The sequence below is a fragment of the Seriola aureovittata genome, chromosome 7, assembly GCF_021018895.1.
Source record: "Seriola aureovittata isolate HTS-2021-v1 ecotype China chromosome 7, ASM2101889v1, whole genome shotgun sequence".
NCBI lineage: Eukaryota > Metazoa > Chordata > Actinopteri > Carangiformes > Carangidae > Seriola > Seriola aureovittata.
The window spans coordinates 5823312-5844007 of NC_079370.1; the positions used below are offsets into that span (position 1 = coordinate 5823312).

General features: G+C 43.9%; 2 protein-coding genes across 5 annotated transcripts; both read right to left on the minus strand.

Annotated features, from left to right (window-relative positions):
* Window positions 1–8: 8 nt before the first annotated feature.
* zgc:171704 (Ras-related and estrogen-regulated growth inhibitor-like protein) lies at window positions 9–3829 on the minus strand. Its single transcript, XM_056380778.1, has 4 exons — window positions 3384–3829; window positions 2643–2696; window positions 2449–2525; window positions 9–1937 (listed from the first exon to the last, which is right to left on the minus strand). The coding sequence occupies exons 1-4, from the start codon at window positions 3484–3486 to the stop codon at window positions 1557–1559; spliced, it is 615 nt and encodes a 204-aa protein (XP_056236753.1). The 5' UTR covers window positions 3487–3829; the 3' UTR covers window positions 9–1556.
* A 2030-nt stretch (window positions 3830–5859) lies between these two features.
* On the minus strand, window positions 5860–18894 carry trim33l (tripartite motif containing 33, like). 4 transcript variants are annotated; one of them, XM_056380773.1, is made up of 15 exons: window positions 18588–18894; window positions 17035–17097; window positions 16639–16816; window positions 16564–16578; window positions 16331–16457; window positions 16102–16218; window positions 15888–16002; window positions 14171–14317; window positions 13899–14010; window positions 10636–12206; window positions 10348–10538; window positions 9133–9244; window positions 8991–9047; window positions 7843–7974; window positions 5860–7181 (listed from the first exon to the last, which is right to left on the minus strand). In XM_056380773.1, the coding sequence occupies exons 2-15, from the start codon at window positions 17092–17094 to the stop codon at window positions 6921–6923; spliced, it is 3195 nt and encodes a 1064-aa protein (XP_056236748.1). In that variant the 5' UTR covers window positions 17095–17097; window positions 18588–18894; the 3' UTR covers window positions 5860–6920. The 4 variants fall into 4 exon arrangements, with proteins under 4 accessions (XP_056236748.1, XP_056236747.1, XP_056236749.1 ...); XM_056380772.1 differs by having other exon boundaries at window positions 16549–16578; XM_056380774.1 differs by lacking the exon at window positions 16564–16578 and having other exon boundaries at window positions 16624–16816.
* Window positions 18895–20696: the final 1802 nt, after the last annotated feature.

Below are 20696 nucleotides of genomic sequence, written 5' to 3' on the forward strand. Positions count from 1 at the left end.
CTCTATGATACAGTCCAGCTTCATATTTATTTTCTTCACAATGCGTAAGTGTTAAATGTGAGTCGATATGATCATGTTGAATATATGAAGATATTGAACATTTACTTTAAAACAGGAGGAAACACAGAAAACATTGATTTTAACGACATGTTCTTTGAGCTGAATAATAAACCTGGTGTTATCTGACCTGTTGTTTGGCTCCTCAGAGCCACCGTACATGACGACAGTGACACAGCGGTGAAATGTGTAACAGCTGAGTTCACAGTGATGAGCTGGTTGTTGTTGAAGGAAACAGGTTTTAAAGGTGATATTAAAGGTTATAAATTAAGTAAAAGGTGACAGGTTGGACCTTTAATGTGTTATTGTGCTGAACGAAGAGAGACAGAGAGTCAGTGTTGACTGATGACATGAGACTGAACTGAATCAAACTGTTTAAACATGTTATTTAAATCAGACAAGTTTATTCTCATTATTTCACAGACAGAAGATCAAAGTGTTTGAATGTTGTGCAGCTGTCGACCTGCGACGTGTTCAATAAAGTTTCTTGGACTCACAGCTTCACCTCACTGTGTTTGTATCAGGATCAAAGGCAGACTCAGTTTCTCTTCAGTTTTTATTAGAAAAATCGTCTGTTTACAACGTGTTTACAAACTGATCGGCAGCGTCGTCTCTGAACGCCTCTTCGTCTGTTTCATCATCAGTGACATTCATTTCATTTTCACAGAAACAACAACATGTAAAAATTTACAAATCTGCATTTGAACTTCCCTCAGGTTCTTTAGCTCCAACTACCTCATAATGACATCGTTATATTCTAATCAATAACTATTCTGTCACTTCATCGGCCTGCTGCTTGATCAGGTCACATGATTTCCCTCAGGTCACCTGTGTCTGCAGAGTGAAGCCTTGTGGTGCTGTAGCGCCTCCTACAGGCTGCAATGTGGGAGGGTTCATCCTCTGAGTAGCAGGAATGTGACACTTTGTCCACGAGCTGCTGATGCGTTGATGTCTGTCAGGTTTAATCTTCACCAACATTATTCACCATGTTATAAACCAGAGACCTGAAAACAGTGACCTGATGGTGGCGCTACAGGAAAAGTTATGACAGTTTATCCTCAGGGGAAAATGAACGTCTGAGTTCATCTGATGGTTGTTGAGACATTTCAGCAAAATCCACAGATGTGACCCTGAGGGTGGCGCTAGAGGAAAGTCAGAGGTTCACCAGAGTCAGAGGGATCCATCCTCTGGGGATCATGAACATCAGTCCGTCTGAGGGTTGTTGAGATGTTTCAGTATGAACTCCTCCGTCCAATCAGCAGTTAGCTCAGTCTTTCCCTCTGTCCAATCAGCAGCCGCCTCTCGTCTCTGAATCATTTCTACAACTTTTCTTTCACCAACTTTCCCTCCACACTTTCAAATGAAGACGCTCCTCTCAACATGCCTCTGACCACCTCGTCCCTGACCTTTGACCTTTGACCTTTCTGCTGAGGCGGACGCTCCGGTATCTGCTCACGTCAGACTCGGTAAAGAACGTTCACGTGTTGAACCTTCCTCCTCTACTCGGCTCGTTTCTTTCCGAACACGCTGCGGACGATCCCTCGGACTCCGGCGTTGGTCTTCCTCAGGGCCCGGGTCTCTCTGACCAGGTCGACCAGCCGGTGGAAGACCAGCAGGGCGCCGTGGTACGTCTCGGCCGCCGACACCTCGAAGAAGCCGCAGCGCTGCGACAGAGCGAGCAGCCGGCCCTCCTCGCTGGAGACGCTCCGGTACCGCTGCAGGTCCCGCTTGTTCCCCACGATCAGGACCGGGACGGACGACGGCTTCCTGCCGCCGCGGATCTGCTGCAGCTGCTGCCGGACCACGTCGAAGCTGCCGCGGTCGCAGATGCTGTAGACCAGGATCATCCCGTCGGCCCACTGCAGCTGCTTCTCCCCGGCCTGAGGAGCAGGAAGCAGGTTGAGTCTGACTGCAGCTGCTCTGTCATTTAAACTGACTGTTCAGGTGAAGCAGAGAAACTGATGTCTCTACATTTAAACACTGAGGGGGGAGTTTCAAAATAAGAGTCTAAATGATTAACTATTATAGTCGGTCAGAGGTCATAGGTCAGAGGTGATGATTTCAGACAGAACAGCATCTTCCAACATTTGAAGCTAAACATTAAAACGACACAAAATAATTTCAGTTGTCATGGTGATGGATAAATATACATGAATGTGGAGCCTTACTGGTAATAACAGGTGGTTGTACCTGCTGTCATGTGACCTGAAATCCACGCAGCAACTGAACCATCTCCATGACAACTGAGCCTGCTGATGAAGGCCATGAGGTGTGGCTGAAGGGTCAAGAATGAACCTTAGATATAGTTTTTATAAACAGCAGCTGTGACAGCTTCCCTGTGTGTGTGTGTGTGTGTGTGTGTGTGTGTGAGTGTATGTGTGTGTTTCCCACCTGTGTGAACTGAGAGTCCCAGATGTTAAAGCAGATGTTCTGACCGTCGATCCTGTCGACTCGGCTGTAAACCGACTCTGCAACAGCAACAAAAAACAAACATGAGGTCAGAGGGTTTTTGACAGAGCATTAACCAGCCAATCACAGTGCACATACAGACACCTCTGACCAATCACAGAGCAGTATTCTCTCACCGATGTCTCCGTACTCTCCGATGAATCTCCTGGTCAGAAATCTGACAGTGAGAGCTGCAGGGAGAGAAACTGATTAATAATACACGACGACAACAACAACAACAACAACATGTTGAAAGTGAAGCTGAATAAAATATTTTATCTCCAGTTTGAATCTCAGTGAACAACATTGATTGAATAATCATTGATCAATCATCTGATTGTCTCTCTGAGAGGTCCTACACCTCAGGTTGAGAACCACTAAAGAAACCAGCAGATGTTCACATCTGGAACCACAGAGGTTTTGTTTAAAAATGTAATTTTAAAAAATCAATTATATCTGATTAATTAAATCTAAAAAAGATCCAGCAGCTCTGATAAAAAACTAAAAGACAGAAACTAAATGAAGATGAATCAAAATCTAAACTGAAGATTAAACAAAGAAAACAGATGAATTTAAACCTGATAATATTTATCGTTTGTATTTACATTTACAGAGACTGAAAACTACAGGAACACGACTAGAACATGTCTAAAAATAAATCTGATCATTTACAATAGAACAAGAACAAGAATATCACAACAACTGAACCTTCAGACAGAAACTAGAAGACTTTACATATTAATACTTATACATATTTATATATTTTAGTTAAATACTGTTTAATTTTAAATGAATTAATATGAAATATGGTGTAAAGTGGCATCTGATGGACATTTCCCGCTCCCTCAGGAAACCTGTCAGATGTGAAGATCTCGTACCAGACTTGCCGACGTTGTGAGCCCCCAGCAGCAGGATGTTGGCCTCCACTCTCTGCTGGTTTCCCTCCATCACCTCCACCCTGCTGTTCAGCTCCACCACCATCAGGACTGAGGACTGGTCTGCAAACACTGGACTGTGAGCTTCTGCAGGGTCTGCACGTCCTGGTTCAGGTTCTGGGCTTTATATAGACTGTGTGGGCGGGGTCTCAGAGCTGTCAGACACACCCCTCAGTCTGTGGTTGGTCAGTTTTTCTCTTCTGTCTGATTGGTGGATGTCGAGTCGACAGTGGTGATGATCAGAGCTGGACTGAGTTCACAGAGTGTGAGGGTCCAGGTTAGAAACAGGTCCAGTTTAGAGTCAGGTTTAAGTTTGGGTTACCAGTTGATTCAGAACTCTGCTGCTGGGCTTCACACTGGTCCTGGTCTCAGGCCTTTGATGATGATGATGATGATGATGATGATGATGATGATGATCCTCCTGAGGTCTGTGTGATCACGGCAGCATTGACGTGCTGCCCCCTGCTGGCTGTGAGGAGCAGGTTCAGTTCAGTTTGTTTTACTGATACTTGTTTTATCAGGAGCAACGACAAATAAACCTTAATTCACTTTCATTTATTTACACTCTGAACATCTGATTAATCAACCAATCAAAATAGTTAATCAATAATGACTGAGGTGGTTTGTGTGAGAACATGTCTGTACTCTTCTTCATGTTTTATAAATATTTAACGTGCAGTTTGTGTCTCACAGTCAGAAAAATTATTCATGATCAAAACAGCTGCTGTTTAATTTTCTGTTGATCGACTTGTTGGAGGTCAAAGGTCAGCTGGTCTAAATTCATATGCTGCACAAATCAGTTTAGTTCTTGACTACTTTAAATCGAACTATGGTACAATGAATTCTGGGTAAATTAAGACTTTCAAAATAATAAAAATGGCCGACTGAGCAACCGCTGACCTCCGTTCACTCCATGGATGTATTATAATAATATATATATTATATATGGGGATGTAAGGGGGATATAAGGGGATGTCGGCAGGGTTGCCCTGTATCCCCGCTCTTATTTGCCATCTTTATAGAGCCCTTGAGTCAGTGGATAAGGCACAATGATAAGATAAAGGGGATCATGGTGTCGCAAGATACTGGATGATAAGATGATAGGATATGACACAGATTTCTTACCAAACAGGATGGATGTAAGATTTAAACAGTGGGCTGATAAAGGGTTAATAAAACATATTGACCTCTATGAAAGGGGCAAACTGCAACAAGTCAGACATTACCTAGAGAAAATAATGGAAAAGGAAGAATTATAACAAACTAATTTGGGACTAGTGAAGATATTTCTTCTCAGCTACAGGTCAGACCCTGGATGTGGAAACATATCAAAGATATATAAGGTGTTGCAAGAACTAGAAGGAGGAGAAACTGCATATATAAAGGAGAAATGGGAGAAAGAGAGTAACATCACGATGCAGATGGAAACATGGGGGTACATCCTCTTCGCCTTGGAGAGAATTTGGGTGGAAAAACATAGTTATGTTTTTTATTGTTCCAGCACAAAGGACTTCTCTGGGAGGAAGTAAATCTCTCTGGAGATCCTGTGGTGAGAGTAAGGCAACACATCTTCATGTGTTTTGGGACTGCCCGGTCATTTCAAAATATTGGGAAGAAATCAAATTGAACATAGAGAAAATCATGAAAATAGTGATCCCATCAGGGTTTGAGACCGGACACTGTTAAGGGACCTGAAAACAAATACATGTAAAATATTTTACTATTAGCAAGTACAAAAGCAATCACAAGGAAATGGTTGGCAAAAGACTCTCCTACAGTCGAAGATTGGATCAAAGTGGTTAAGGATATTTTCATAATGGAGAAGCTAAAATTCATTCTGAAGCTGGAACAAGATAAGTTTGAAAGTAACTGGAAAGTCTGAACCAATCATCTAGCAACTGATCGGCAAGATGCTGGTTAAAGTGAGAACCCCTCCCCCCTGGTTTTTGACTCCACTCATCTGGTTCTCATCAGTGTTATACATGTATGCAACAAGCTATCTTTATTTTATTTACTATTTTTATTACTATTTTTATTAGACTTACTGTTGCTTTTGTCATCGCTGTTATCACCCCACAATAAGGTAATGTTCACAGGAGAAACCATGGACTAAGGAAGATGAACATGGGGCACATAAGCTCGTTATTATTACGGTTATTAATGTTATTTTGTAATTATCATTTCTCATTTTCCAGATACATACGTTACCTATAAATGCAGGTAGTATCAGTACCTGTTCAGAGTGCTGTGATAGAGAGTATAGGTGCTTTTGTAATGAAGGAATTTTGATTCTGTTTGTTTTTTTCCTTCCTTATCTTTTTAACCTATTTTCTTTCCATATATGCTTTGATGATAAGACTTGACGAGATGTACATGTATGACCTGTTTTTTTTTCTCTTCAAATAAAAAATGTAATAACTAAAAGTTACAGGAAGTTTTACTTTGGAAATTCAGCGAACAGTGAAACAATAAGAAGAAAAACCTGATTTGGGAAAAAATTGCAGCGACAGTAAACAGTCAATCCCACCATTGACTGAAGCATCAAATATGTTCAAAAAAAGATATAAAATATGGAATAAGACGAAAAGAAAAACGTTTAAAAGAAGGAAACAGGAGGAAGACCACAGGAAAAGACTCTACAGAACGACTGGAGATATACGGCGGCCAGTCGTCTCCGTTTTGGGGGATGAACGAAACTTCTTAAAGATTTAACACAAAGTTTATGATCAGAGAAAAAAAATCAACAATACAATTCAAGTAAAGCCTCATGTGTTTGTGAACAAACAGATGTGCACGTTTTATTTTGGCGTCCACAGATCAGAGCAGTTCTGCTTCCTGTCGTGTCGTTTCATTGATCATTAGTGATTAGTGATTATTAAAGTTTCAGTCGAGGATGTTTTCCTCTGACGTGTCGTGAGGTCGAAGAAGAAATACTTAATCAACTGGTTCCACTTCACCACTGGAACATCTGGATCAGCCCTGATGTGACGTTCAGGATCATGTGACCTCACTGTCACAGTGTGTGTTTGTGCAAAGGAGTGAACTGTTTCTAGCTGTTGTCAAACTCTTTATTTATTGATCGATCAGTCAGCCACAGATCAAAGATCAATCTCCTCACAGTCTCAGTTCTGAACATCTGGACTCAGTGAAATAATATTGATCAGATGAACCTGCTGTGATTAACGAGCTGCGATTTAACGAGAGAAGCTGCTGACGTCACCTGACAGATTTCCCGCCTCGTGGTTTGTGGGTTTCGACCAGTTTAGACCAGGAAGTCTGAACCAGGATCAGAATGGTCTTAGTCACATGACCTCTGGTCTCACAGTAATAACTGCCAGAGACAGTGACAGAAAAACTTTGGATGAACGAATCAAAACTTCTTCATCCCTCAGTCATGATCCACGAGTCCAGGTCAGTTTGTACAACACAGAATCCACCTCGGGGTTTCCTGGTCGCCCGCTCAGCTCAATCCCATTAAACTCACTCCTCCGTCTTGTCCGTCTTCGTCCTCTTGGCTCCTGAGGGTCCCATCAGAGTCAGGAAGTCTCTGAGCCTCTTCCTGGTGTCCTTCAGTCTGGACTGGTTGGTGTCTGTGTCTGGGGGGTCCTGGTGGAGGTCTGCAGACCTCTCCCCCCTCTCTGAGCTGGGTGGTGTCACAGGTGGATGATGAAGCTCTGAACTGAACGTCTCCTTCAACCTGAGGTGAAACGTCTCCTGCAGTTTGTTCAGGACGAGGTCGTCCTGTAAGAACAAGAGAAGGATGATTGACAGGTCAGACGACCAATCACCAACCACTCACCAATAAACACTGAGCTCTGACTCTGAGCATTTAGACTTGGGTTCACACTGAGCTACTGAAGCTGATGTGTGATGGTTCTGACTCTGGTGCAGCAGACAGGTGAACGGTGATGTCGTGGAACCTCCTGAGATCATAAACATGTGATTTTATTTACAGTAGACGGAGCAGAGTAAACAAATAAGTGCAAATCTTCTTTGTCTGTTTATTTATTTTAATTTATTTTTCAGTCTGATCATGTGACATGCGCGTGTCACACTGCAGAACCTCATTTTCTAATTACTTTGCTGAGTAAAAAGGACTGAGAAGGATTTTGATTTAATCAATCATGCATATTTGATCATATTTTGAATGTTTGTACCTCAGAGTTTTTAAATGTTCTGTTGTTTGGAAAGTGTTTGCCGTGTTCTGACTAAAAAGAACAGTTTAAAACAGTTTGGTTTCTTCAACTTTCACTCAGGAGCAAAAATCAGCCTCTAAAGCTGAAAGAAATAACGATGAGGCATTTATTGAGATAATGATATTAATCGTATCGGCCAGCCCTAGAGTGTAAGAGGAAGAAATCCATACATGAAGCATCATGAGTGAATGAGCAGGTGGACACACCTGAGAGGACGATGTCGCCTTGAACAGACGCCAGATGTCCGACAGAAACTCTGCAGCTGTTCGATAATGAGGAGAGCGACGGAGAGTCAGACGCTCCGAGATCAACGTCAGACGAGACCAAACATCACCGACCTGTAAACAAACACAAACATTAGTGTGTGTGTGTGTGTGTGTGTGTGTGTGTGTGTGTGTGTGTGTGTGTGCGTGTGTGTGTGCGCTTCGCTCTGCTGCAGCGCCACCTGCTGGACGAACTAATTCCAGTCTCATCTGAACCTGAGATCAAAGTCTCAGCTCTGCTGGTTTGAGGCGATGTCTCCTGCTGTTATTGCAGGATAAAGACCGATCACTTCCTGTATGTGTTTCACAATAAGAGCAGTTGCTGCCTTCACTGTTAAACCAGATGTACTGACAGTCCCACGCGGGAACATCAGCTGAAGATTTTCTAAAAACCAGATTCAGACATTTTGTGGATGTGATGGTTTGTCTTCATTTATGAGACGATACAGAAGAGGACGGTTTTCTATTGGTCACACTGGAGCTGTATCAGCTGATGAGCGCTCGGTGTCTGAACAGCGCCCTCAGATGGATAGATCAGAGAGTGGCAGGAATCACACACTGGATTATAGAGGTGGACTGTTCGTTTAAATGTAAAACACCTTCCACAAATACCAAACAGAAATGTGTAAACCACATCTGTGAACACATTCAATTCATTCATTCATTCATTCATGAATATCTTCTGAACATTTACAACTTTCAAACATTTGTGAATCAGTTTTTTATTTGTGGATCTCAGTTCTTCGTTTGTGGATTTGAATTTTACACATTTTAGTTTTGAGACAAACTCTCCGTCACTCCACTCGTATCACTCGGCCACTTTCGGAAAACACGTGATCGACTACTAACAACGCCATTTCCACTTTTCAAAGTAAGAGCACGCAGTCTTCTATGAGCTGTTTTTTTGGGCGACCAGTAACGTGCGCCACATTAACAGTTGTAAGATCTGAAGTGACAGGACTTGGTTCAGGTCTTTGATGGCACGTCTATGGTGATGATGTTTGTTAAGAAACGACACATTGCGATTTTATTGTTCATTGTTAATATGTATGCTAAGCTAACGTTAGCTACTGGACAATGGATAAACTGACCTCAGACAGTGGAGTGCAGCCTTCAACCTTCAGCTGCAGCAGCAGACTCTCACACCTCTGAAACACAGACAGTAGAGAACGTATGAGAGCGAAACAACTGATCACTGATCAATGTCATGTTTGTGTGTGTGAGGACTCTGACCCTCTGGTCCAGCAGACTGAGGCAGGGACTCTGTGGACTCTGTGGCCTTTCAGAGCTGTAGGGGTCCGAGGGGTCGGACAGGTCCTGACACAACGAACAGATCCACTCTGACCTGTAAGACACAGAGGACAGAGGTGAAGTGTGAGGACAATCTGAATGGAAGTGATTTAACCAAGTTTCTGTAACTGGGACATAAAGTGATTTTATTTTAGCAGAAACTAGAATCTCCTCCGTCTGTTGTTTCCTCCATCAAACGGACAAGTGTCAGGAAACATGGTCATAGTCTCTCCTTCAAGAGTTACAGTGTTGAATAATGACCAGAACATTAAGATGTCACAGTGAAGTTGACCTTTGACCTTTTGGATATAAAATATCATTTTATTCTTATAGACTTTTGAGTTAAATTGTGTCACGATTAGTGGATGAATTCTTGAGTTATGGCCAAAGACAGGTTTTGTGAGGTCACCATGACCTTTGACCACCAAAATCTTACCAGTTCATCCTCGAGTCCAAGTGAATGTTTGTACCAATCAAATTGAACCACCGACCTTCCAATTAGTAGACGACCCACTCTACCTCCTGAGCCACAGGAGCATTCAGGTACACTGAGCATGTGCTAACCCAAACCCGAGACTGAGAAGATCCAATCAGGAGGCGAATGTGGGCGTCTGTCATTGTTTCCAAAAGTCTCAGTTTCTGTCCATCCAGACTGAAACGCAACCCCGGACTTTTCAAAATAAAACACAAACCCGGAGTTTTCAAAATAAAACACAACCCCAGAGTTTTCAAAATAAAACAGGGTCAGCAGCGATTCAGAAACACCAGACGTTAGCACAGCAAGAGTGATGGGTTTCAAACTAAAAGCTGTTAATGTGGTGCCCTGGTGCACCTCAAGACACATTTCAAAGTGTAACCTTAAGATATTAATATTAAGTATTGATTGGTAAATGGACAATATAATATAGAGCTTTTCTAGCCTTATCGTCAATTCAAAGCACTTTACACTACAAGCCACATTCACCCATTCACACTGCGCTTTACTACCAGACACACTCTCAGACACTGCTGTTAGATCAGGGTCAGTGTTGGGTTCAGTATTTTCCCTTCATCACGAACGCTGGAGGAGCCGGGAAATGAACCGCCGACCTTCCGATTAGTGGACGAACCGCTCTACCTCCTGTGGTACACAGCAACAAGTGGTAAAGTCATTCTTACCAAATGTCAGGTCCAACAGGGGGAAGGTGACAGTCTCTGTGGTATCCTCGGCTGCAGGACAAACAGATTATTGAAGCGTGAGCAGATCCACAAGCAGAGCAGGAAAGTATCTGCAGGGTCACAGGAGACGATGGAGACGACAGAGGGTCCGTGGAATCCCATAAGTCATCGGAGACATCATCAACGTAGGACTGAAACACAGCAGAGCAACAGTTGTCTCATCCCGTTGTTAAAACCTACTTTGTCAAGTTTGTTTGGACTAAACATGATTAACATGCGACTTCGTACCTGAGAGTCTTCACCAACCTCTTCCACATAAACCTCATCTTCAGTGTCTCCAGGGATCAGAATGAAACCAGGGAGGGGACGTCCAGGTCGGGGCAGGGACAAAGGTAGTCTCAACAGAGACACTCTAGGCTGATATTGGCTCAGACTGAAGTCCTTCTGTCCAATCACAGAGCTCGGCCCTTCAGTATCTCCGTCTTCTGTTTGAGGTGGAGAAGGTTTACCTGAAGGTTTGGGTTCCTCAGACACCGAGACGGTCGGTATGTTCTCTACAGGGAGACTGACACCAGGTCGGGGACATCCAGGTCGGGGCTGGGACAACTGCAATCTGAACAGAGACACTTTGGATTGACGTCGCCTCAGATTGAAGTTCTGCTGTCCAATCACAGAGCTCAGTTCTTCAGTATCCCTCTCTTCTGTTTTAGGTAGAGACGGCTTCCCTGAAGGTTTGGTTCCTTCAGACACCATGAAGGTTGGTTTGTTCTCTGTGGAGGGACTGAGACCACCAACGCTCGGTCCTTCGGTATCACTGTCTTCTGTTTTAGGTAGAGACGGTTTCCCTGAAGGTTTGGTTCCTTCAGACACCATGAAGGTTGGCTTGTTCTCTGTGGAGGGACTGAGACCACCAACGCTCGGTCCTTCGGTATCTCTGTCTTCTGTTTTAGGTAGAGACGGTTTACCTGAAGGTTTGGTTCCTTCAGTAACTGTGGAGGTCGGTCTGTTCTCTGCGGGTTCTTGCGGCTTCGCTGCCTCCTCTGGCACTTTGTGATCACAGGCAGAGTCCGCCTCCGCCATCACCACTGTACTCTGCGGCTGGTGTTTCAGAGAGGACGGATGAGGTGCACTATCACAGATTAGACGCTGGGAGGCAAGAAGTCGAGTGTGCGCAGCAGAACTTTCATCTGTCAGAGTACAGTGGTTTGGCGCCGCTGTGTGGCTCTGTCCAACAGAGATTGAGTTTTCTGCGGAGGCTGCAGGAAGATTTTGACAACTTCCTGAGACCGGAGGGCAAGACACAGTCTGACAGAGCAGCAACTGAGGCAACTGAGGCATGACTGGGTAGAGGGCGACGGAGCTGCCGGACACCTGGTACACAGTCTGAGTTTGAGCTGTGATCAGGGGAACGAGGGTGGGCTGGTTCAGAACTACAGCCGGTTGGACGAGTTGAACAGTACAGGATGGAGACAGAGCTTTGGACAGGGACAAACCTGACCTGATAGGCAGCTGCTGAGACACCAACGTCAGAGTCGAGGAGGACTGAGACTGAACAGGTTGAGTTGGTTGGTTGAGGTTTGGGCAGGAGGAGGGAGGCAGACACGACTGATTGGACGTAGAGGTCCTGGTTTTGGGAGGGGGGGGCAAGGACAAGGATGACAAAGACGAAGGGGGATGCTGTACTGGAACAAGTGAGGCAGTGTCATTAGTGGTCCTAGTCTGGGGAAGAGTCTTGCAGGAAGGTGCCAGAGAGGTGGAGGTGGGAGGGGTGACAGCAGGGTAGGGGCTGGAGGTGTCTGGAGTGTTCTGATTGGAGGTTTGTGAGACAGAGAAAGGGATCCATGTAACTTTAAGTTCACCTGGAACAAAAACAATGAAGCGTCAGCAGCTGATAACCAATCAACTGCCACTTTACAGTTCATCATCTTCACATCAGGACATTCAGAGCCAATCAAAAGGCAACTAATACGCGATGTCATCAGGAACAGCCCGTAGGGACTCATCAGAGCAACAAACTGATGATGGGCCCACGACATTTAATCACACAGTGAAACCACTGATGTGGTTCTCATGTTTCTTTGGAGTGATGGACGGTTTGACGACTTTAACGACACAACAATCCAGTTTGTGGTGTTTTATTCAATTAAATCAATTCATCCCTTTGTTTTACAAAAAATATGCCAGAAAATAGTAAAATAAAATGCCTGTTATAATTTCCTTCAGACCAAAGTGACGTCTTCAAATGTCAAATTTTTTTTCTTAAAAAACATTAAAACAATGACGTGATTGTTGCTGATTAATTTCCTGTGGATCAACTCATCGATTAATCGACTAATTTAGGGAAGCAGCCTTTACCATTAATATGCACCTGAACTGTGGAGCACCCTGAGAAATATTATAGGGACGGGCTCAGTGGACGACTATGGAAGCCGAAAACGGCGATGCCCCTTTTGAGGATTGGTCCGATCCAGCACACAATCATCACACCTGTCCTTCGTTATATCGAGATAACGAAATAATTAATTTGTTATCATGAGAAAATGATCTTTGTTATATCGAGATAACGAAATAATAAGTCGTTATAACGAGAAAACAGTGCAAAAAAAAGAAAAAAACAGTGCAAAAATAAAAAAGGGGCATGGCCGTTCTCGGCCTCCGTAGACGACAACTGAAAACACACCTCTTCGATTTAGCTTTTGATCAGCTCTTATTGTTTTAATGATTTCTGTTTTAACTCCTCCATTTATATTTGTCAAAAAGCTGCATCTTGCTCTACAAATAAAGTTCATTACTATTATTAATATAATGAATCGTTGCAGGTCTTAATACTGTTGACAGTGAGTTTGATCTTTAATTGGCAGAAGCCTGATTTCATTATTCGTATAATGAAAACTGCTAGTTGCTGAATAAGGCGACGCGTTCACAGAGATGTCACTCAGGAAAAACAAAACCCTTCCTGTCGAAGCTCAACAGATTGAAATTGAATTCAATGTCTCAGAGTTTCTGAAATTAAAGCAAAGAAGAAATAAAGAAGGAATCAGTGAATCTAAATGTGTGACTCCTTGTCCTTCTCTCTACAACAGAAATCAGACAAGTTCAGAAGTTCACACTCGTGTCACTTCCACCTTCAGTCCAGTTCATCCAGACCAGCTCCGGTCCTGACCAACCAGTCTGTCTGTCTCCCTCCACTCTGCCAGCAGGACACAGTCCTACTTCCTGCAGTACAGTGTTGTCATGGTGATGATCACAGGGTGTAGTGACACCATCATTGTCATCATCCACCATCATTCACTTCCACTGCTGCAGGGAAGCCGTTAATCTCTGACTTCATCCCTGAAAATGTTCCAACTTCGATGTTTGTTTTATTTTTTATTTTTTGGCAACTTCACCCAAAAGTTTCTCACTGAACTTCAGCTGCTGAACTTTCAGTAAAAACAGGGAAAATGGCAGCGATCTAAAACTTTTGACTGGTGGAGGAACTTTGTTCATATACAACTGTTGAAAGAGCGAAGACACATGAGAACCCTGCAGCAGGAGCGTCTCCAACTCACCAAAGTTTAAAAGGTTTCCCATAGTCTTCCCGTCAACGAGGACCTGCAGCTGGGACATGGTTTGAGGGGGAGACGGGTCCTGGTCTCGAACATCCTTCAGCTGACACTTGATCTGGAGAAAGAAAATACCAGGACCAGGTCAAACTGGTTCTTTATCTTCTGCTCTATGATCAGTTCACCTGCAGCTCCAGAGAGAAAACATGATCTAATGAGAGGATTGTCCAGAGGGTGTGGTGGTGACAGGTGTGCTGAGCAGCAGGTGAGGGTCTCACATGTGCCGACCAGGTGAACAGAGCGGACAGCTCCTGGATGTTTCTGGCCTTGTCTGTGGTTTTAGTCAGTAAGAGCTGCTTCTCCTGCAGCTTCTTCAGCTTCTCCATCCTCCTTTGGATCCACACACACTCTGACTGAGACGCCTTCTGCTCAGAGAGAGAGAGAGAGAGAGAGAGAGAGAGAGAGAGAGAGAGAGAGAGAGAGAGAGAGAGAGAGAGAGAGAGAGACAGAGAGAGAGAGACAGAGAGAGAGAGACAGAGAGAGACAGAGAGAGACAGAGAGCGACAGAGACAGAGAGAGAGAGACAGAGAGAGACAGAGAGAGAGACAGAGAGAGACAGAGAGCGACGGAGAGAGAGAGAGAGAGACCGAGAGAGAGAGAGACAGAGAGCGACAGAGAGAGAGACAGAGACAGAGAGACAGAGAGAGACAGAGAGCGACAGAGAGAGAGACAGAGACAGAGAGACAGAGAGAGACAGAGAGAGAGTGACAGAGAGAGAGAGAGACAGAGAGAGAGACAGAGAGAGAGACAGAGAGCGACAGAGAGAGAGACAGAGAGAGACAGAGACAGAGAGAGAGACAGAGAGAGACAGAGACAGAGAGACAGAGAGAGACAGAGAGAGAGTGACAGAGAGAGAGAGAGACAGAGAGAGAGAGACAGAGAGAGACAGAGAGAGAGAGAGACAGAGAGAGAGAGACAGAGAGCGACAGAGAGAGAGACAGAGACAGAGAGACAGAGAGAGACAGAGAGAGAGTGACAGAGAGAGAGAGAGACAGAGAGAGAGAGACAGAGAGAGAGACAGAGAGAGAGACAGAGAGAGAGACAGAGAGAGAGACAGAGAGACAGAGAGAGAGACAGAGAGCGACAGAGAGAGAGACAGAGAGAGACAGAGAGACAGAGAGAGAGACAGAGAGAGAGACAGAGAGAGAGACAGAGAGACAGAGAGAGAGACACTGAGCAACACCACCGCTCCTCATTAACCAGCGCTCCTCCATTAATGTCAGTTTCTTCTGAGAGTCTGAAGGTTTTTGCTACGGAGGAATTTCTGACATCATCATTTACAAAGAAAGAATCTGCAGATATATGAAGTCTATTGAAGTCATTTTAATAAACAAATATTAGCAAAGTAACTGATGACAGAAAACATGAAAGACTGCACAGACAAAGCTGATATTGTGCGAGTCTGAATTTGAAATGAAAAATAAACAAGCAGGATACTACTGTGCACGAACGGGCTGATGCTCGACAACGACCCTGACAGGGAATTATCTTCAGTTTCAAAATAACAAAACCTGTCTGAGATAAAGACGCAGCCGGATTCACCCTCACATGATCATTGTTGCTTCTCAAGGTCAGAAAACCTGCTGTGTAAGAGGAAACATTTCTCAGCAGCTGAGCAAAGACTTCAGAGGGCGAAACACTGTGACTGAAGCTGCAACTGATTTTCTTATTAACTGATTAATCAATTAGTGAATAAAACATCAAACCAGAGTGAAAAGTTCTGATGTCACAGACCAACAGTCAAAAACCCAAAGATTTTCAGTTTATCTTGTAAGAGGCTGAAACGTCTTTCCTTTTTTTTTTTTGCATAAAAAAGACAAAAATGATTAATTGATTATTATAATTGTTCAATTAAGTGTTCTGACATCACCAGCTGATGTCACAACTTGGCTGCTCTGACATCACCAGGACATGAGCACAGTGATTGGACAGTACCTTGACCTCCTCCAGGATGTCTCTCATCCTCTTCTGCAGGATCTCAGAACAGATCTTATAAGAACTCTGCAGCTCCGTCTTCAGCTGACTCTCCCCCCGGGCGATGTCCCGCAGCCTGGAACACAGCAGCAATGCATCATGGTCTTTATTCAGGGGGTTCAGACTGTGACGTCACAGACTTGGGGAGGTCTGGAGGACTCTCCTCAGACTGTACCTAGTCTCCATGTCCTGCAGGCTGCGCCTCACTGTTTCTCTCTGCGCTCTGATTGGCTGAACCCAGGCCTCCAGCTGCTTCTTCATATTGACCAGTGCTTCAGTGACAAACTGATACCTGAGGAGGGGGTGGAGTCAGAGCAGAGACAACAGCATGTAAAGGTGTTAGAAGGGGGCGGGCTTAAAGCTCAGTGACATCACACTCTACATATTTTCTGTTTACTGTGTACCTGTGGTTCATGTGAGCCATCAGCTGACAGTCTCTACAGGTGTACTGGTAACAGGTGAAACAGTAGAGTTTGAGCGGCTCAGATGGGTGATGTCTGCAGAACTTGGTGGGAGGAGCCGAGATCTCTCCTGAGAAGATAAACAGATAAACATCGTTAACATCGTTAACATCCTGCAACCACATGAAAACACAAAGTGTCCTGACCTGTGGTGGACTGACCTGTGGTGGACTGACCTGTGGTGGACTGGTCTGTAGTGGACTGACCTGTGGTGTCCTGACCTGTGGTGGACTGACCTGTGGTGGACTGACCTGTGGTGGACTGGTCTGTAGTGGACTGGTCTGTAGTGGACTGATCTGGCTTCTGGTTCAGGATCCGATGGGATCTGGTCACAGTGACTCTGCGATGAGCCACCACACAGTCGTCACACAGAGCTTCTCTACAGTCCACACACCAACATCTGGACGAGGAGGAGACACAGCTGCAGCACTGAGGAGGCAGACGGAGATGTGTTCAGGTCAGAGGTCAGAGGTCAGATGTCAGAGTCTCCTCCTTTAACACATGTCAAATTGTCCAGGTGAGACGGGAAGCAGGCGGCCCTGTCAGTCTCAGGAGACCTGGTCCCTGTCTGAGAGTCTGAAACCTCCGACTTAAACCCACGGTGGACTAGGACCCAGGACCCCTGACCCCTGACCCCCCTGTGTTACCTGCTGACTGAGGCCGTTTCCTGGATCTCCTGTTGTCTCCATGTTGAGAAGAGAACTCATGTCCTGAGAGAGAGAGAGAGAGAGTGAGAGAGAGAGATGTTGGAGGTCAGAAGTCCAGGTCTGGACCTCTTCACCAACTCCAGCTGCACATCTACTGGAGTCAAAGAGAAGAACTCACAGAGCTGGACACAGTTAATGCAAAAGGGTTCATTCTTCAACAAGAGAATAACCTGAAAACAGAGTGCCTGAGCACCTTCCTACTGTTGTGTCCCAGCGGCTATGTGAGTTAAGGATAGGAGTGTTTTTAGAAGAAGACCCTAGGTGAAAAGTCAGGTGTCAGAAGTGGGACGAGCACCCCATCCTTTCCTGTTTTTCACACATTCCTAAAGCTGACATCTGGTTTACATAAAAGAATTTATGGTATCTTTTATCTTCATATAGAATGACCATGTTTGGGCATAAATGTTGGCTCTGTGCCACTATAGGTTATTAGGATTATTAGGAGATTACAAGAAGGCTCTTGTAATAAACTTTTTTCCATCATCATCTTCACATCATCGCGGCGGAAGAAACGACACTACAGTCAGCCATCCCTCCTTCATAGGTGGAAGCTCCACCTATTTTTCTAAAGAGAACCTATCATCTCCATGGAAAAAATGGTGTCCAGCCTTTCCTGAGATTCCCCAAACCTGATGGCGTCAGATTTCCAAAAATCCCCCATCTTTCTCCAACCTGGGTCCGTTCACACAAACTCCTCGCACCGTTATCTCCAGGGATCCTCAGACCATTTAAAAAGTTAAAACTTTATTCCTTCCAGGTCACATGCCACGGCAAACTTCCTCCTGCAAAGGCTGGTTCACATGCAAAACTAACTTCAGTTGTGGATACATTGAGTTTATAGGTTTAACATTTAGTATATTTATAATGGAGAGAGAGAGAGACAGAGAGACCCACAGACAGACAGAGAGAGAGAGACCTACAGACAGACAGACAGACCCACAGACAGACAGACAGAGACACAGACAGATGCTGTTTCTTCATGTCATTGTTTTTTCTTCATGTCAACAGTGTGTGTTGCTCTGGTTGTGTGTTCTTCGTTGTGTATTTTTGTGTTTTTTAATCTCTAATCTTTGTGGCTTTTAAATTGCCTCGTGGCGACAAATAGTTTATTGAATTGAATTGATATGAAAGTATGAAGAGAATCGCTTTTATGAATATTATGATAAACTACAATAAAAACTTCAAACAGGAAGAAGAAGCAGTGAAATGTTCTTCTTCTCCTCATAATTAAAACAGATGTTTGAAACAGCGTTGAGGATTTACCCGGGATGTCCGACACACTCACAACAATCAGAGGAAATTAAATCCCGGGTCACAGAGGACGGTTTACACCGGCGCTCAGTTAACGGCGCCTGAGGAACTAGACCCTCGGAAGTCCTCGGTGATGTTTCGGAGACATTTTGTGTTAAAATCCGTAACGTCTGTAAAAACCGAGTCAGGGACAGTTGATGTGATAACACGGGTTAACTCAGCCCCGTGTGTCGGTCCGTTACCGTTAAATCCGCGCCTTCCTCCGCTTGCTCTCCGGTACCTCTCCACCGGCGGGAAACTCGAACCAGATGAAAACAAACATGAAAAATCCTCGTTAAAGTTTAACAACTCCGTTTGATCGATGTGAACACAACGACTCTACTTTTTCTTTCTTCTTCAACTTCTTCTTCTGGTTCTTCTTCTTCTTCTTCTGTTGGCGGCGGACCTCCATCAACCAGGTGTATTACCGCCACCTCGTGGCTGAAGACGGGACACTGCAAACAGACGCGTTAGAGAACGGGCAGATTCCCTCCCGCAAAAGGTCCAAATACATGTGCTTTTTAATCTATATATTCAATTATACATACACACACCCTATTTCATAGCATTTTACATATAAATATACATATACATTATAGGAGAGGATTAGGGCCACATTTTTTTCTGTGTAGCCCTAATCCTCTTCCATACATATTACATATTACATATATATATTGTATATTTATTTTATGTTTATATATTGTATTTATATTGTTTCTGTTGTCATTATTATTAGGGGGTCCAAGCAGTGAAAGAAAGATTCTTTTTTCTTTCTTTCTTTCTTTCTTTCTTTCTTATATTTCTCTTCTAAAATTGTTTGTACAGCAAACCTATGGTCAATTCAGAAGTCTGTCACTGTATATTTTTAAAAATATGCAAAATCAATTAACAAGTCTTCATTCAAATGCCACCAAAACTGACACAGACATTTGTTAGATGGTAGATATCAAGTGTGTCAAACAGTGTTTGGATCGGACAGCGATATTTATAATCTTGGTGTAATTTGTACTGTATGCAAAACATTTTCTTTTTTGCTCTGTGTTGGATCCAAAGTCACCAAATTCTTGATTATTCACCACAAACCAGTAGAATGATGTGTGATTTTTTTCAGGACTTTCACGCCAACATTTTGTCAGTTTAAGTGTTTCAAAGTGAAACAATCAAAAACACCCCCGTTTTGCACATGTGATGTCATCGCCTCAACTTGTGTGAAGGCAGGTGCAGTACATGGTTATCCAGTGGTGCAACCAGTAAGTCACCTTCTCTGGGGATACCAAGGTCAGGGGTTTAAAACCCCAGATGGCCAAAGTCTTGCTTCATCAAAAATTAAAAGTTAAAACGTGGTATTCAAATGCTTGCGAGCTGCTTGGAACCAGATAATTGCTGCAAGCAGCTATATTCTTCTTCTTTGATGTTTTACAGTCGTTGGCGTCCACCCTCAGTGTCCATCCATTTTAAGTCTATCTTTCATCCTAACAAAACGAAACAACTATTTCCTGTCATCTCCTCTGTCTCCACAGTCTAATGTATTTTAAACCTTGTTCTCTTCTCCCGCTTTAAAATTTCTGCAACTGTGTCATCATTTCTTAAGTATCTTCCTGTATGATATTTCTCTGTAGCATAAGTTGCCACATGTCACATCCTGTTGATTAATATTAATAAATATATACCACACACTCTGCTCAGTGACTCTGAGCTTTGTGATTGTTGGTGTCAGATGCTGGTTTGAGTGTTTCTGGGATTTTCTCTCACAACAGTCTCTAGATTTTTTAGTCAGAACAACAACAACAACAGCATCCAGTGAGCGGCAACTCTGTGCTGATGAGAGAGGTCAGGGGTCAAGGGAGAATGGACAGACTGTTTGGATCTGACAGAAAGGCTATGGTCACTCAGATAACCACTCTTTACAACTGTGCTGAGCAGAAAAGCTTCAAAGTGAACAACACGTCTAACCTACAACAGCAGTAGACCATGTCAGGGTCAACTTCCTGTCACTAAGACCAGAAACCTGAGACTACAGTGGACACAGACTCACCAACACTGGACAGGTGAAGAAAAGCTCTATGTCTCAAACCGGTTTCATCAACATGACAGTGAGTTCAGTGAACTTCAGCTCCACTGAACCAGTGTTGATCCTGAGGACTGACAGTCATTACTACTGTTAATGTATGGCAGTGTTAAAGCGACTTAGGGGAGTGGTTAAGGCGGGACTTCCAGACTTAGAGGTGTGACCATCAGTCATGTAAGTTACTTTGTGGGATGCAGAAATAACAAAATCCTGCTCTGAAACAAAACGTTCATTACATGTGTAA

Coding starts and splice junctions, on each gene's coding strand:
- zgc:171704 (XM_056380778.1), bottom strand. CDS start 3,486: ATGGTGGTGGAGCTGAACAGCAGGGTGGAGGTGATGGAGGGAAACCAG. Junction 2,697..3,383: donor TCACAACGTCGGCAAGTCTG/GTACGAGATCTT, acceptor CTCTCCCTGCAG/CTCTCACTGTCAGATTTCTG. Junction 2,526..2,642: donor CGGAGAGTACGGAGACATCG/GTGAGAGAATAC, acceptor TTGCTGTTGCAG/AGTCGGTTTACAGCCGAGTC.
- trim33l (XM_056380772.1), bottom strand. CDS start 17,094: ATGAGTTCTCTTCTCAACATGGAGACAACAGGAGATCCAGGAAACGGC. Junction 16,817..17,034: donor GAAACGGCCTCAGTCAGCAG/GTAACACAGGGG, acceptor CTGCCTCCTCAG/TGCTGCAGCTGTGTCTCCTC. Junction 16,003..16,101: donor CTGCAGGACATGGAGACTAG/GTACAGTCTGAG, acceptor GCTGTGTTCCAG/GCTGCGGGACATCGCCCGGG.